A 16,651-nucleotide genomic window follows, 5' to 3' on the forward strand; every position below is an offset into this window, starting at 1 on the left:
TGGGGTGGGACAGGGTAGTGTGCCAAAGGTAAGTCTACAAGTACAAGAAATATGCAAAACGTATGATCTAATTGACGCCTGAAGACATCAACATCGAGTAGATCGGGAATACACCTACCACACCAAACATTTAGAGCCAACGCTGACTGGTAGGTTCGGTTCCTGGCCCGCGGCCATCAAATAAAACAATATGGCGAGGGACAGAGGCGGGGGGGGGCACTATTAGCGCAATTGTTAGCGCCCGATCGACTGGCCCCGCATGGAGTGCATTCAAGACCCCAGGGCAAGCTAGTGAGCTTCGAGGAGGACATAACAGCAGCGTTTCAGTCCTTCTATGGGGAATTATACAGGTTCAGGAATTTGCAGGAGTCAAAGACACTGCTGTGCTACTTAGATGAGGTGGATCTACATTGGGTGGAGGAGCACCTCTGCAAACCTCTGAAGCTGACAAGATCTCTGGAAAAAAGTCTAGGGGTAATCAGGGAGCTCCCTGGGTCGAAATCACTGGGTCCAATGGCCTAACCAGGGAATTCTATAAAGGCCTATGCCCCTATTCTGGCCCGATCCTCCTCCGAGTATATGAGGAATCGCTCACGGAGGGATTGCTCCCACCCACGTTACGTGAGGCTAATATAGTACTGATACACAAACAGGGGAAACCACCCGAGGACTGTGGCACATACCGGCCCATCTCCCTGATTAACATTGACAAGATATTTGCCAAAATCATTGCAAATCGGTTACTAACCACTGATGCCTGGATTGGTGCTTGCGGATCAGACGGGATTTATTCCCGAGAGGAATACGACATATGGTCTCCATTGGCTATTTGGGGTAATGGAAGCGCTCGACAGCACATCCCAGACGATCACAGTGTTTTTGGGTGCCGAGAAGGCCTTCGACTCAGTCAAATGGCCTTTTTTATTCACGGTACTCCGTAAACTGGGACTAGGTTCCTACTTTATCAAACTGGTTTCTCTATTATATACTAGGCCATTGGCGAAAATTGTGGTGTGACGAGGAAGGTCAATCGGCTTCGAGATGGGATGGGGGACCCGACAAGGATGCCCCCTCTCCCCGCTGTTGTTCGCCTTGTCGATGGAACCGTTGGCGGTGATCCTTAGAGAACGACACATCTAGAGGGGTCTCAGTCTGGGCCCGCACAGGCTGATTATATCTCTGTATGCAGATGACGTGGCCCTCTACATTAGCAACCCAGAGGACAAGCTAAGTTCAGTGATGAGGGAGGTGCTATGCTTCAGGGAGTTCTCTGGCCTGAGAATTAACCACAGCAAATCAGTGGTGGTCCCCCTCACGGCACAGACCGCAGAATTCAGAGACGAGTTCGGCCTCAGGTGGACGACCACAGGAGTCCGATATTTGGGTGTACTGGTGTCTAACAGCCAGGATAAGCTATTCTGCGATAATTATGGGAGTGTGATCGAGAAGCTTCAGGAGACGGTGAGTAGATAGCGGACACTTCCACTGACGCTGCTTGGGCGAATTTCATTTGTTAAAATGGACATTGTCCCCAGATTTCTCCATCTGTTTCTCAACGTGCCCCTATTGCTGTCAAGCATCTTCTTTCAACGATTGCGCGGGCTCATTCCTGATCTGGTGTGGGCTGGGAAGACAGCGAGGGTGGCCTACACGATGTTGACACAGCTGACAAGGAGAGGGGGCCTGGTTCTACCCGATCTCGAGTACTATTATTGTGCGGTGCAGGTGCATTTTGTCGGGCAGTGGTATGCCACACATTTCGTGAGGCCACATGTACAGGTAGAAAGGGCACTGGCGGCCCCTCATCTCCTGTGGGCGATGATCATTGGGGACATTTGGGTAGCACCCAACACTCTGAACATGGTCAAAATTACCTGCGCGATCTGGCGGAAGATGGTGGGGAAGATCGGCCTTACTATTCTGTATTTGCCTGTTATTCCGGCTCGCCACATCCCCGGCTTGCCACTGACAAGTGAACCGGTGTACATCCAACGGGCAAATACGTTTGTTTACCCTCTGGTCAAAAATTGGGACCCTTGGGTATCTATTCGTGGTCGGGGAGTTCCTCACAGTCCAGCAGGCAAGAGACGAGGGGGCAACTCGCAGCTGGACATTTTTGTATATTTCAGATTGCGACACACGCTCAGGGAACTCCTCACACCATTCCCTGGGCAACCCTTGGTGAGGTCACTATTGCAAGGGGTGATTCAATGATAGGAAGAGTGTCGTCTAGTTTCACAGATTTACAAGGGGTTGGTGTCAGAGCTGCCATGGGAGGGAAGCGGTCCACAAAGGCAATGGGAGGGAGTGCTGGGGGAAGCCATTAGCGATGAGGACTGGGGGTACACGTGCTGAACCAGACCCAGAAAGTTTTCTTGAATTCTAGGTACAAGCAAATACATTTCAATTTCCTACACCAGGTCTACCACACCTCAGCCAAGCTCCATAAGCACTACGCCGCTACCCCAGCCGCATGTGGTAGGTTTGGTTTTGTCCCAGCTGTGTTTCTGCATCTGGCGTGGGAGGGCCCGCAGATCCCCGCAGATTCACGAATTCTGGTCAGAGGCATTGACCAAAAGCTCTCTGATTATAGGTGAACCACTGGAATCGGATCCTACTCTGGCCCTGCTGGGATGTAAAAGGGCCTTGCAGTCCACAAGGAGGCGCCTGGCAGGATTGTTACTAGTGCTGGCGCGTAGAAGGCTAGCCATATCCTGGGGCAAGGGTCACCCTCCCAAAGTGCAAGGGTGGCTGCAGGATATTGCTTACTGTCATGATGTTGAGACTGCTTTCATACAAACCTTACCACTGCATGCCCGTCCCCCCGGAGGTGTGGGGTCCATATGTCAATACCTGATTTCAATAGCGGACTGACATTGTTACATGCAGTACGGATGATACCCAAGTCTCTGGTTTTGGCCGTGAAGCCAGCGGTGCGAGCTGCACTCCCTAATACCACAATGTGGTATAATTCTCTTCATGAATATTTACGAATGGTTTATCTCTAAAGACAATTTTCTAATAAATCGGGTGATTTTTCAAATTTTGGCTGGTTTATTTCCACATTCATGCGATACAGTTATGAGTCACCGTTCCGGCAGATGCATCAAATGAGCTGTAGTTGGCCTGGGCATTTCAGCTATGTATCCTTCCTCAGGGCCAGCTCATGTTGGGTAATGCTTATTCTTAATCAATTGCTGGTTAGAGTAATACCCCACCATACAAAAGGGTTCAAACCATTATCAATAAGTATACACATTATTCCATGTGATGTTCATTTCACAAAGTAATATAGTTATCAGAGCCATCATTTGTGGCGTTAGTGAAACACTATAAACATTACAGAAAACAGCTGAAGTCCAATTCTTCGTTCATTCCATTGGGTGTCAGCAAGTCTAATCTCTCAATCCAAAAGGCTTCTTTTTGTGCTCGCCATTTCTTCATGTCTCAATTCTGTCCTTTTGTGGTATCACGTCTAATATCACGAACCGTAACTGGGTGATAGAGTGTCCATTGTCCTTAAAGTGTCTAGCGACTGCCGAAGTCTGATTATTATTTCTAATGTTAGATTTGTGTTCGTTCATCCTTACTCGAACCTTGTGTGACGTCTCACCCACATAATACTTGCCACAGGGGCATTTAATTGCATAAATTGCATTTTCAGATGGACATGTGGCATGTTGCTTAAGCTTGATTTTTTTCCCCGTGCGAGGATGTGTTGCTATGTTGCCTTTGATCACATTGTTGCAATTACCACAACTCATACATGGGTATGTTCCGGTACTCACAAAGTGCAGTGTCAACAATATCACTATAACCATCACATACTTTGCTAATATATATTATTTTCTTTTTCCTTGCATTTTCTCCACACCATATGTGACAACACTCTGACACGTATGTATATGCTGGAAATATTTAGCATCAACGGTTATCTTTTAAATATAATAAATGACCTGTATGTATATTGCACCTACCACACATACTGGGCTATGACAATATGGGACTATGTACTTGTGGCATTCACACACCGTTTTTCAATTGTGAAATTCAACGCATCTGGTATTTTGGTCATGGTTACTTGTACACACAAATTATGGCTCTGATAACTATATCACTTTGTGAAATGGACATCACGTGGAATAATGTGTATTCTTATTGATAATGGTGTGAACCCTTTCCTATGGTGGGGTATTACTCTAACCAGCAATTGGTTAAGAATTAGCATTAATCAGCATGAGCTGGCCCTGAGGAAGGATACATAGCCGAAATGCGTAGGCCAACTATAGCTCATTTGATGCATCTGCCGGAACAGTGACTCATAACTGTATTGCATGAATGTGGAAATAAGCCAAAATTTAAAAATTCACCCAATTCATTAGAAATATTTCTTTAGAGATAAACCATTCGCAAATATTCATAAAGAGAATTATACCAAATTGTAGTATTAGGGAGTGCAGCCCGCACCGCTGGCTTCACGGCTAAGCGCTTCTTCTCGCTTGTACTCGAGTGCCATTTCACGGAGGCACCTTTCCAGCGGGTTTGCACCCCATTTTATCATACTTAATTTTGACAAAACTGATTGAAAAAAGAAAAACAACAGGTTGTGCGTGTTCACCTCGACCATACAAGTCTCTGGTTTTGCGAATGTTCTCTTATGTTTGGTGGGCGGTGAGGGGAATCGGACTTCATGTTTGGTTTCGTTTAGTTGTTAAAATACAAAACAAAAGTGTTAAAATAAGAACATTTCCCCCATCTCACCGTTATCCAACAGGTCCTTTTGCTTTTCGTGGTGCCCCAAGATATTTGATTGGGGTAGGGGTTGTAAGGAGCTACATTCTCAGAAAGAATCTCAGTGTCTTCAATGACAGATGCACAATTTAATGCTGCTGCAGGCATTCGACAATTTAGGGTGTCTATTATTTTAACATTTGGGCCTTCAATATCATATAGGAGGTGCTTGATTTCGGTTATTAGCGTATTAACATCCCTTATTGGTTCAAATAATTGAAACACTCTTGCGCCCTCCCCCCCCCCCCCCAACCCCTTTGGTGATATGTACGGGAATATAAATAAGCAAAATAAAAAGGCAAGTGGCAAATTGACCAAAATCTTAAAATCAAGGTTATTAAAATAGAATTAAAAATAGGATTAGAGTATAGAACGTTAGTACAATAAACATTAGGGTATAAAAAATCCTAATGGGCCGGCAAAGTTACAGAGAAGCAACAGTTTACAAGCAAAGTACAGAGAAATTAGCAATGGGCAGCAACATTTGACTTTTCAGCAAAAACAGCAAAGTTTGACTTTCTCAAGCAAAAGCAAAAACAGCAAAATTTGACTTTCCAGCAAAAAGCAAAAACAGCAAAGTTTGACTTTCAAGCTAAATGCAAAAACGTCAACATTTGATTTTCCAATTAGGGATTCAGATGTTATTTCAAAAAGGTAGCTTGCACCCCTTCTCCAGAAAGAATATGGCATGATAACCTGTGCTGTGGTTTGTTCCCACTTTGAGAGAGTCCCAGCTATCGCTTTTTGCTCACTGTACCTTTCACAGATGGGAAATATCCATTTGCACATCAGTCTTTGTCCCGCCCACATGGGCAGTCCAGCACCGAAATGCTATGGCAATTCCCTTCTGAACAAGAGTACTAACAGTAACCCCATACACGTGTTTCAGCCTTGTTGGGTCTCATCAGTGAGGTGGAGCTGTGCCTCTCTGTACAGCTGCAGTGAGCAAAAAGCGATGACTGCGAACTCTCAAAGTGGGAAAAAAAACACAGAACAGGTTATCATGCCATGTTCTTTCTGGAGAGGGGCGCCTGCTACCTTTTTGAAAAAAAGGGATTCAGATGTTAGCTAAGGGCTTTAAGAAGCACTACAAATCAGAATGACAACATGGGAGAAACAAGCAGAAAGAACAGTGATAGTCAAAGGTGGAAGGAGTGAGTCCAGAAGGAGGGAACTAACCCATAGTTCAGGAGGTTACGATGTCAAGGTAGTACGGATTTCATTAGAGGAGTGAGGTGGCAGCATCATTGCAGTTAAGGTGCTAGGGTGCAGGGAGGACCCAATCAACTAGCGTCCTGGAAGCAGATAGGGAGCAGACAGGGGCCTTAGTAGTGGGCCGGCTAAAGAAAGCCGGTCCTGGGTTGGTGGGTTTCAGTGCTTAGCTGGCCAATTGGAAGAACAGGAGGCACAATGAAGGCAATGCACTGACCTTGGTGTTCAAACAAAGCCGCCAGCCATCTTGGAATGCAACATGGATTGCACCAAAAAGCAGTAGCAGAAGCATTACATGCAGCTAAATCGGAGTCGTGAGGCGCTGCAGCACACAAAAGTAATTTAGAAGATGTCGCGCTAAATATGGTAAATTACTATGATGAAAAAAGCAATTTTGTTTTCGTGCTAATTTTGATTTTCGTTAAAAAAAAAAAAAAAGAAATGGTGTCAAGAGCTGCTGTTTTCAAGATGCATAGTCAGCAAAGTCCCCAGGTACCTTGGTGTATGCCAGAGCACCACAGAAACGACTTCCAGGAGTGAAGCTGCAGGAGGAGTAGGAGCGCTAGACCTTGCACTTAGATGAAGGCAAAAGGAATGACCAGTGTCCGCTGAAAGATCCTTCATGTGGGCTTTCCATCCTGAAAGGGAGGCATTCATCACAATTGTCATCTCCGGCCATAGTTGCCAAAAAGGTTCCCCTCTCATATTCTCTCGGCAGGCCCACCACAAAAGATCCTAGGAGACCTCTCTCGGTACCTGAATAAGGCCGTCATTCTGCCATAAAACATATCACTGGGATCTGAGAACCAACTGAAGGGCTCTCATTCTCAGATGGGCTTCTGACACCAGAAAAATGCAGGATGCCATGAGGCCGAGCAGCCTTAGGAAGCTGAAGGCCAGGAAATGTGGGCATCCTAACAATTTTTGGACCATCTGCAAATGATGCTGAGCACTCAACTCGAGTGGCAAGGCTTTTCCTGAGGCTGAATCCATGACTGCTCCAATAAATTGAAGTTTTTGAGAATGTGTCAAGTGGGAATTTGTTAGGCAGAAATATATGCAGTACCCTTTGGGAACACCACACACAATTAAGACTCCAAGTGACACTACGAATTCACTTTTCGTACAAGCCTGTACTACACAGTTAAAGTGGTAGCGATGGCTGAGCAGCCAGACTTATCTCAAGAGTAAGTGAGCAGTATCAAATAGTTACACAAAGTACAGTAATTACTATGATTCAAACAAACACTGACTCAAGGATTTAAAGTAAAAGAATATACATTTACTCTTCAGTTGTATAACATTTCACTAAAGTAAAGCAGTTTAAAAAATCACATTCTTAATACAACACACCACTCCCAATACGTTCCAGACAAGTTAAGCCCACAAAATAAGTGGGAGTAAAATGGCACTCCAACAATTTAAAAGGGAGGGAAAGACAAAGTTAATAGAAATTGAACCACACCAACTCAAGTACTCAGGGCAATTGAGCAAGAGGAACTACAGTGATAGAATCAGGTAAAAAAGGCCTAGGGCCAAAGTTACTAGGTCAAAAGTCTTTTGCTCAAGTTCACACGGAGATGGTCTGCAGAAAAGTTAGTTCAAAGAGAAGAGAAGGACAAGCCCTCATATTGGAGAAAGATTTCACACTCTTTCACCGCGGCTGAACGAAACGAACAATCGGATTTCCACAGTACCTTAAAATGGAGAGGGAACTGTAGCTGAGGCGGACGTTCCTGGTAGTTCCTGCAGGCTCACGGCTCCTGAAGCGACTGTCGGACTAACAAGAAGTAGGAAGACTGGATGGTCTTGCACTACCCAGGGAAGAAACCAGCAGCAGAGCAAAGCAACGAATAAAAGGTGCGCTCCTTAAAACCCAAGCAGGGTCCGACCTTACTGGCTATCCGGCCAACTGTAGCTCTTTACAGCGAATTCGACCAAAGCAGCGGTCCTGGCTTGAAGTTTGGGCGAACTGGTTGGTCCCACCAGCTCAAGGGAAGAAGATTCCTGGAGGATCCTCTCTGTTGTCGGATTCTGAAGATTCAGACCTGCAGCAGGGCTTCACTGGGAGGTTCAGTCGTTGTAGGGGTCCTCTTCTGTCAGCTCTTCGTCGGTTCTTTCGTTCCAGTGGCAACTCTGCCTTTCCAGTCCCAGAGACCTGCTTTTTATGCAGTTTTCCCCCATTCATACAGCCTGGCTGTCAATCACACAGCAGGGTGGCGGTCCTGGCAAGGACAGTCACCCAGCCAATCAAACAGGAGTGCGACTTGCGTTACCAAATGAACCCATGGCAGGGGTCCTAAGACCCCTTCCTCACATCCTGCCTACCCAGACTTTCAGGTGCCTTAAGGAGGGCCGTGAAAAGACGGCGAACAAAGGAACCAAACCTGGTTTGGCGCGCAGAGTAAAACACGAGAAAGAATTTTACTAAAAGAAATGGCGAATAAACCCAGCCGGAGCTGAAACAAAATATATTTGTTCAAGCGGGTTTATGATCGAGGCTAATAAAATAGCCTAAAACAATACCATGGTTATTTAAGATAACCACAGTATGAAAAATAGGGTGGTTACCACTGCCACCAGCCAAGTCTTGATGAAAAGGGAGTGAAACAGTGCTCCAAGAGAAACAGACAAAAGGGGATAAGAATTAACCCTTCCCAATACTCCATGTAAGATGGGGTGTACTGGGTCTGTGGTTTATAGAGACTACATAAAGTTAATGGCAACTTTACATATTTCTGGGAGACAGTAGTCAGTCCCAGAAAAATGGAGTCAGTGGGAAGTCTGAAAGACTACCCTGTGTCACTGCACTGAAGGTGCTGTGTAACACACAAAAAGATGATGCCAATGGAGTAGGTGAGGCTCCAGAGCAAAGATCACACAAATGGTAAAAACACACACAGCAAAACGCATGGAAGAGTGGAAAAAAAGGCTCACACTCTTACCAGGTGAAAAAAAGAAACCCTAGAAATCCAGCAAAGCTGATGAGGGATTCAGTAGGTAAAGGAAATTAGCCATTTTGGAGAATTCTTGAAGTTCAGGGGGAAGCCCGGCTTGTGGAGGAAGTGGCATGTGCGACTGAGGTGACTCTGAGCCTGTTCCGGAGAACAAGGTCTGATCAACCAGTTGTCCACGTAGGGGTAGATGTGAATCCTCTCCCTCCTTAGACTTGCTGCCACCACTGCCATAAACTTGGTGAAGACCCTCAGGCGGAGCTCAGCCCGAATGGCAGGATCCGAAACAGAAAATGAGAACCGCCAACTGTGAACCTCAGGTACTTCCTGTGCTTCAGATGAATGGGCACATGGAAGTAAGCATCCTGAAGTTCCAACGACACCAACCAATCCTGGAGTAGAAGGGCCTGAAGGATCTGCGAAAGAGTTACCGTTTTGAACTTGTCCTTCCTGAGGAACTTGTTCAAGCGTCTCAAGTCCAGGATGGGTCGCACTCCTCCGTCCCTCTAGGGGATTAGGAAAAAAGGAGAGTACCATCCTTGACCCCTCACCGCTACTGCTACTAATTGGATCGCACCTTTCTTCAACAGGGTAAGAATTTCCTGTTGCAGGAGTGGATCTGGGACTGAAGAGTATCCTCTTGGGGTGCAATCTGGAGGTTTTGTCAGAAATGGGAGGTAATAGCTGCGAGTCACTGTTTGAAGTTCCCAAGCATCCGAGGTTATGCCCCGCCAACTCTTGCAATGCTGACACAGCCTCCCCCACACCACAGTCTTCTATGCTAAGGAATCAAAGGGGTTTTAAAGGTACAAAGGGTACATCTCGGTCTTCATCTTTCTCAAATATAGACCCCATGGATCTGAAAAGCACAAGCCTTGGCAGAGGCTTAAACATCTTCAAAGCCTCAACAGGCGGTTTGATTTTCTTTGACAGCTCTGATGGAACCGACGGCGTCAAAATAAGAAGCGGCGACAATGGCTTTGCAGTTTTCAATTAATGTTTTGACACAGGCTTCAAAGGCCCTAGTGTCTGTTCTCGAACGATCATCAAGGAAGTAGAACTCTACTTTGACCTGTGTCTTGAGGAAGAGTCCTTCAAAGAATGCAGAGGAGGCTTTCTACACCGGGCTCTCTGGTGCGCAAGAAGCAGATGCTACAGGCACCTTGCCGGTCTTGTCAGACGCAGTGGGTTTTGGAGACTTTTTTGACTGTTTTGGAGGGGCGCTCGGAGGAACACTTGGCACAGCTTTTTGGAAAGGTTCCAACATCTTTAGTCTAAACTTTTCTCAATCAGCCAGGGATGTCGACTTCTTTGGAAAAGTAACCTTCCTGTCAGGTAAGGATGAAAAAGATGAAGGCGACCTATGGTGTCGCTTCTTCAACTTTATATGGGAGGAGGATGACGAAAGTAAATACCTTGATCTCAAGCACATTTTCTGTTTAGCAAATTTTTGAGATGGGCAAACATCCCTCGAGTCATCTGAGGATCTCCTTTTTGACAGGATAACAGAAGGGGTATTAGATGGGGGTCTACCTGCCTCGAAGTTCCCCTTCCTCTCTCGCAAAGCCTTTACCATCATTGATGGGAAGGACCCGCAGTCATCAACCCTGTGGTCTGTTCCCAGGCAACACAGACAGACTCGATGCAGGTCTGTTATGGACATTTTTGCCCCACAATCAGAACACCACTTAAACCCTGTCTTGGGTGTCAAAATCATGTTCCAATTTCTCAAAGAAATGTAGATGAATGTTGTTGAGGCGAAGAACCGTTCGAAACATGCTACCATGCAGAAAAACATAACCGAGGTAACGGACAGGCCGGAGGCCGTCGAGGGCCACGACTCGACACTGCATGGCAACCCCATACTTGAAAAATATTTGCAGAAAGAAGGCTGCAAGCAGTCTTGAATATCAAAGATGAGAAATACATGGGAGGACACAAGCCATTCGAAAATCTATTCTGGCTTTGATTTCCCTCAGGCAACGGCGCCTTCCTCACAAAGGGGGTGCAGCAGTTGAATCCCCTACCTATCGACCCAAAGAAGGATGAAGATGGGGTAGACGTCTGGACTACTAACCCCAATGATTTTGATGCATTTCTCGATTCCTTGAATTTCTCGAAGGATTTGTCAGCTTTGGGCCCACAAAGGTGCTCCCCATCGAAGCTCATGTCTAGTAGTTTTGACTGGACCTCTGGCGAAAAATCAGATGCTCAGAAGTAAGCAGCTTTGCGAAGGACCACCGAAGTTCCCATGGCTCTTCAGACACAATCTTCTGCGTCCAGGTCAGCTTGAGGAGCCTTACAAGCTGCTTTGTGTGCATCATTGACTATGTACGGGAGCCTGTCTCTATATCACCATACGGTAAATGCATTGATGCCTCTGACACCACATTCCAAAGTATGCGTGACAACTTCACAAGCGTGCAAGAGGCGTTCACTGCCTTGAGTGCTGGGCTTCCAGGCGCAAAAACCTCCTTTGCCGGGCATCTGTTTTCCCTGTCTCTCTGCAAACTAGACGTCTGTGGCCTGGAGTTAACTCCCACCACTCGGGTGCATGGAGAGGAAGATCCATAATCACCCTGTGCCGGCCTATATTTTCTAAAAAGCTTTCTGTCGCCGGCCAGCGTCACACATGGTTGCTGGCTTAGAGTCAGGGTCAAAACTGCGATAGCCGCGTTTAATGCAAGAGTGTTCTCCGATTGAGGCACAGTAATCAAGAATATCTGTAAGGTTGTATTTCGTCAACAGCCTTGATGGGCCTCTAAGTCCAAGGGCCGCAACCATTTTGTGAATTGGGTGTTCAGGTGCATGTATGACAACACATGCTGCATCTTGAAATCGGGGAACGTACCCAACCTGCTAGCGTCATGAAGGTCCAACATTAATTCCAGAAATTCTGCAACGGCCCGAGCTCTGCACCCGACAGCAGCTCTAGCCAAAGGGAACTGGTTCCCCTTTGTGGTCAAAGATGGAGCAGATTGATTGGAAGACCTCGGGCCCCCTGGACTCTGGGACATTACCACGATACTGTGAGGTCGACGGGGAACAGGGAGCGGTCGCGGCGGACATCGTCGACACAATGGGTCCTCCGACAGGAGTAAACAAGCTCTGTGCCTTCTTCGGCTTCTAGTGGGTCGAACTCAAGTGCTTGCATGGGTCGAGCTTGAGTGCTTGCAACCCTTCCCAGACATGTTTGCTGGTTGCCCCAGGCGTGGTAGTCGATGGTGCTGCCGACAATGTCGAACCAAAGCCATACCAGTTGAGTCCTTTGCAAACAAATCGAGCATCACTGCTTGCACTCCTCCCTGGATGACCCTTTTGAAGAGTGAGACTTACCCCTTTCCTCGGACGTGTTTGTGTCGTTTTACCTAGGTCTGTACTTGTTTGTTTGTTTATTAATTTATAATGCGTGCCAAACCCAGAGGTAGCAGGGCGCAGAAGAATATGCAAAGCTTACAATATTACAGAAATATACAGTTTACAATGTTAAAGAAATATACAGTTTACATGATTAATTGCAAATATATACATGTAGTAGAAGTAGGATTAATGTACATGGGTGCAGTATAATTTACAAATGTTATTGAATGTCATATAAATTTGTTGGCAAAGTTATTAAGAGTACAGGTTATATACAGGAATGTTAAGGCTAAGGCGCAGAGTATCTAAAGGGAGACTACCGGTTATTGGAGTTAATGTATTTGATGAAATTCCTTCTGAAGTGTAGGTAGGGTTGGTCTGCTCTCAGGTTGTGTGGCAAGGAGTTCCAGGAGAGTTTGAATCTTGGAGTTACTTCTTCTTGTGGGAAGAGGAGTGGTCAGATTCACTATGAGGGTGAGACCTATTTTTGACTTTTTATGTCGCCTGCCCCCAGTCACCCTTTTTTACCCTCGGGGTGGGCCCCTTGGTGTTAGCCTCCGAGAATATGACAGTCGATCAGGTCAGCGACTTCAATGGGGTCTTCTCAGCGCTAATTTTGCTGAGCACTCTCATAGGGCCTTCGGGATAATCAACTGACACAAGCCGCATTGCTCTGTGTCATAGTTCCTACCGCAAGCACCACACGCAAATGTTATGCATGTCATTGTGGACAATTTGAAGTTGCAGTCTCTGAAGCAATTCAAACCCAAAGGCTTGAGGCCCAACATAGTGCCACAAAAACGGATTTGTATCGTGTTCTGAACAATGGGTTGAGTGCGTAGAAAAAAGGTACTGAGGAGAGGGGGCGTTGTGCACGCTATAAGGAGGACCTGCAATATCATCATTGGAATCGAGGAGTGCTTGAGTCAAGGCACATGAGAGCCGGAGGAATGATGTTCAGCGACACTACGCCCCCTTATCAAAATTTTCGAGAGCAGCTGGTACTGCAGGATATCTATCAAGATGAGGAACTTGTGGGAGAATGCAATCCATTGTACTATTTTAATATTACTCCCCTCCCACATTCATGTTTGTTGTGCGGAAACTAGACCCCTTTTTGGGTTGTTATTGTGAGGAGACAGCACCCTTTCGTTCTTTCCGAACTGGGCCACCTCGTTGCCTTTACCGCATTTGGTGAAACTGCCATTTTGCTACAGGTTTTTTTTTGCATTTTTAGGGAGGGGGGGGGGGGGACTAGATTTGTGAATCATAAAAAAATGATTTTAAGGGCAGTAAGGATGAAGGGGGAGGTGAGGTACATCATGCAGTAACAATTAAGGGTGACCCAATCAAGCACACATCAGTGGCTAACCTCTGTGAAGTTCGCCTTGCCTTTGGGTTCCACAAACATAGGTTTCGTGAATTCCATTCTAGAGTACATCCCCTCTTCCTGTGGAGAAAAAAGCACACTTATCAGAATACACAATGTTAGCACACAAAGGCTGAACAATACACAAAGGAGACAACACAGATAAAAGTGCAGGACAAGCACCAGTGGTAAACGTAAAGAGGAAGCTGAGTAACACATGCACTGCATAACAGGACAAAATAGGACGCTGCTAACTAGCCAACAAAAACTGCTGGCACCTTGTAAGCAAAATCAACAAACACATGAAAATTAGCAAACCAAGAAGCGCACCTAAAGTATACTTTGCTAATTTATCATAAATATCAGAGAAATGTGTCCAAAGATTATGTGCATGGGCAAGATTGTAATTTGTCACAGTTTTTAGATTTGTGTGTCAAACTACATCATATGGTGTGAGGTTGTACGTTCCCTAAATATGTTATGCAGGAGGTGTCAATCACCAGAGTCTTACATATGAGAGAAGGACAAGTTACTAGCCTTCGTTAGAAGAACTTACCTCTTGGTATTTGAGAGGGGTCAGAAAAATGAGGGGGACAAGTTTTACATGATTTCTCAAAATATGCCATTTTATTGAATCAAAAGGTTTCAGTAAACGCCTCCCTATCCCTACCCTGATGAGGATTTCCCTGCCTATCATAAACTAAAGGAAACACTCTAACAAAGGATATCTGGCCTTCACACTTATAAGTAAAATACACAAGGAAAATAAAAGGCAATTCACAACATCAACAATTGCATTTATAATATTTTCAGTCTCTTTTAATAACCTGGGTGAACTCCCCTTCCCCAGGTTTCAAGTTAAATTCAGTTCCAATATTCAATGTTGGAAATCCGGGTGTGTAACAAAGTTCCAACACAGTTCTTGGCTATTTCAATTTATCAACAGAAAGTTCTGTTAAACCAATGTTCAACCAAAGGAGAAATTACTTACCGTAATGTTCTTTCTATGGATTCTACTCCCACAGATTCCTCATCTGATAGATATCCTCATCCAGCTCTGCTGCTCAGAAACTTTTCAAGAGTGGGCGTAGCGGACCTCGACTCAGCCATGGGCGTCGAATATCTATCACGTCAGTTCCACCTTTTTCCCCCTGTGCTCGATCGCTGCAGAGGAAAACAAGGCTAAACAGACAGTTAACATACAGTGACAACATCCCATGGGATGGAAAACGACTTGGAACAAGGATTCCAAGCATAGGAACAAAGCTGTTAAATCTTGCAACTAGCCAGATAGAAACGGGAACCTCGGCCCATCACCAGGTTTCCCTTTCCTTTAGATAGCAGCGCAACAACCGCCAATGCTTTCTGAGCGGGGATGGGTGGGAGGGACGATGAGGAATCTGCGAGAGAAGAATCTATGGAAAGAACATTACGATAAGTCATTTCTACTTCAATTGATTGCCTTTCTCCCGCAGACTCCTCATCTGATAAACTCCCCAAGCAGTGAGACAACAAAGGAGGGCAGAAAGCGTTATATTAGTAGATTTTGCAGCAGTGCCCTGCCAAAACATGCATCAGCCCTATTAGGCAGAATTATATGCAGTACCCTTTGGGAACACTGCACACAATTAAGACTACAAGAGTGTGGTACAAGCCTGTACTACAGAGTTATAGTGGTAGCAGTAGCGGAGCAGCCATACTTATCTCAAGAGTAAGTGAGCAGTACAAATAGTTATACAAAGGACAGAAAAGTTAGGGTAGATACCACTGCCACCAGCCAAGTCTTAAAGTTAAGGGAGGGAAACAAGGCTCCAAGAGGCACAGACAAAAAGGGATAAGAATTAACCCTTTCCAGTATTCCATGTAAGATGGGGTGTACTGGGTCTGCAGTTTAAAGTGACTATATAACGTTAATGGCAGCTTTACCTGTTTCTGGGGGACAGTAGTCAGCCCCAGAAAAAATGGAGTCATTGGGAAGTCTCAAAGACAACCGTGTCACTGCACTGAAGGCGCTGTGTAACACACACAAAAAAGTGGTGGTCTGGAGTAGGTGAGGCTCCAGTGCCCAAGATCACACAAACAGTGAAAATACACACAGCAAAACACATGTAAAAGTGGGAAAAGGCTCACACACTTACCAGGTGGAAAAAATAAATCCTAGAAATCCAGCAAAGCTGCTTGGGGACTCTTTAGGTAAGGAAAATCAGCCATTTATGATCATTCTCCCTAACATGCCCCGCAAGCAATGTCCAGACTATAGTGCCTGGAAAACAGGTGTAACGAAGACCATATGGCTGAACGGCAGATATCCCTAATGGGAACTCCCCTCTGTAAGGCCGTAGAAGCCGAGACTCCTCTGGTCGAGTGCGCCCAATGCCGAGAGGAAGTTCCATGCCTGCAGATTTATAGCACTCTGCAATGCAAAGGGATAATCCACCGAGATAGAGGCTGCTTTGTTACTGCTAGACCCTTGCGGGCTAGAGAATGGACCACGAACAGGTGGTCAGATTTACGAAAACTCAGATGTTCTAGCCACCTAAAAGCTCAAAGCTCTTTTTGGGTTCAATCGATGGAACTGCTCCTCTTCCTTAGAAGGATGAGGCGGAGTGTAAAAGACTGACACGTCTATAGCTTTAGACAGGTGAAATTCAGAAACCACCTTCAGTACAAATCCAGGTCTTACCTTAAGTGAGACCTTCTCCCGAAGGAAATGCAAAAACAGGGGTCTGCAGCACAGAGCCTGATGCTCGTGGACCCTCCTGGCCGATGTAATCACGACCAAGAAAGCTGTCTTCAAATATCCTTTGATTGTGGTAACCTAAAGGCCTGCTAAGGCTAGTAACAGAAGGAACCCCATCACTGTAGTGGTGGGACAAGAAATTGGGTCAATCTCATGTTCCCTGCACCATGCCTCAAATATTCTCCACCTGCATGCATACAGGGATCTCGCTAAAGGTCTGTGTGC

At 45.7% G+C, this 16,651-nt stretch overlaps 1 protein-coding gene across 7 annotated transcripts in view; it reads right to left on the reverse strand.

The window, feature by feature from the left end:
* RTEL1 (regulator of telomere elongation helicase 1) overlaps positions 1–16,651 on the reverse strand; it is a 1,752,068-nt gene that overhangs the window by 582,278 nt on the left and 1,153,139 nt on the right. For all 7 annotated transcript variants that reach the window (XM_069650890.1, XM_069650893.1, XM_069650896.1 and 4 more), the window contains one exon: positions 13,690–13,767. In XM_069650890.1, the coding sequence (XP_069506991.1) occupies positions 13,690–13,767 (78 nt within the window). The remainder of the gene's footprint in view (positions 1–13,689; positions 13,768–16,651) is intronic.

This window comes from Ambystoma mexicanum, chromosome 3p (assembly GCF_040938575.1).
Source record: "Ambystoma mexicanum isolate Mex_15411 chromosome 3p, UKY_AmexF1_1, whole genome shotgun sequence".
Taxonomy (NCBI): domain Eukaryota; kingdom Metazoa; phylum Chordata; class Amphibia; order Caudata; family Ambystomatidae; genus Ambystoma; species Ambystoma mexicanum.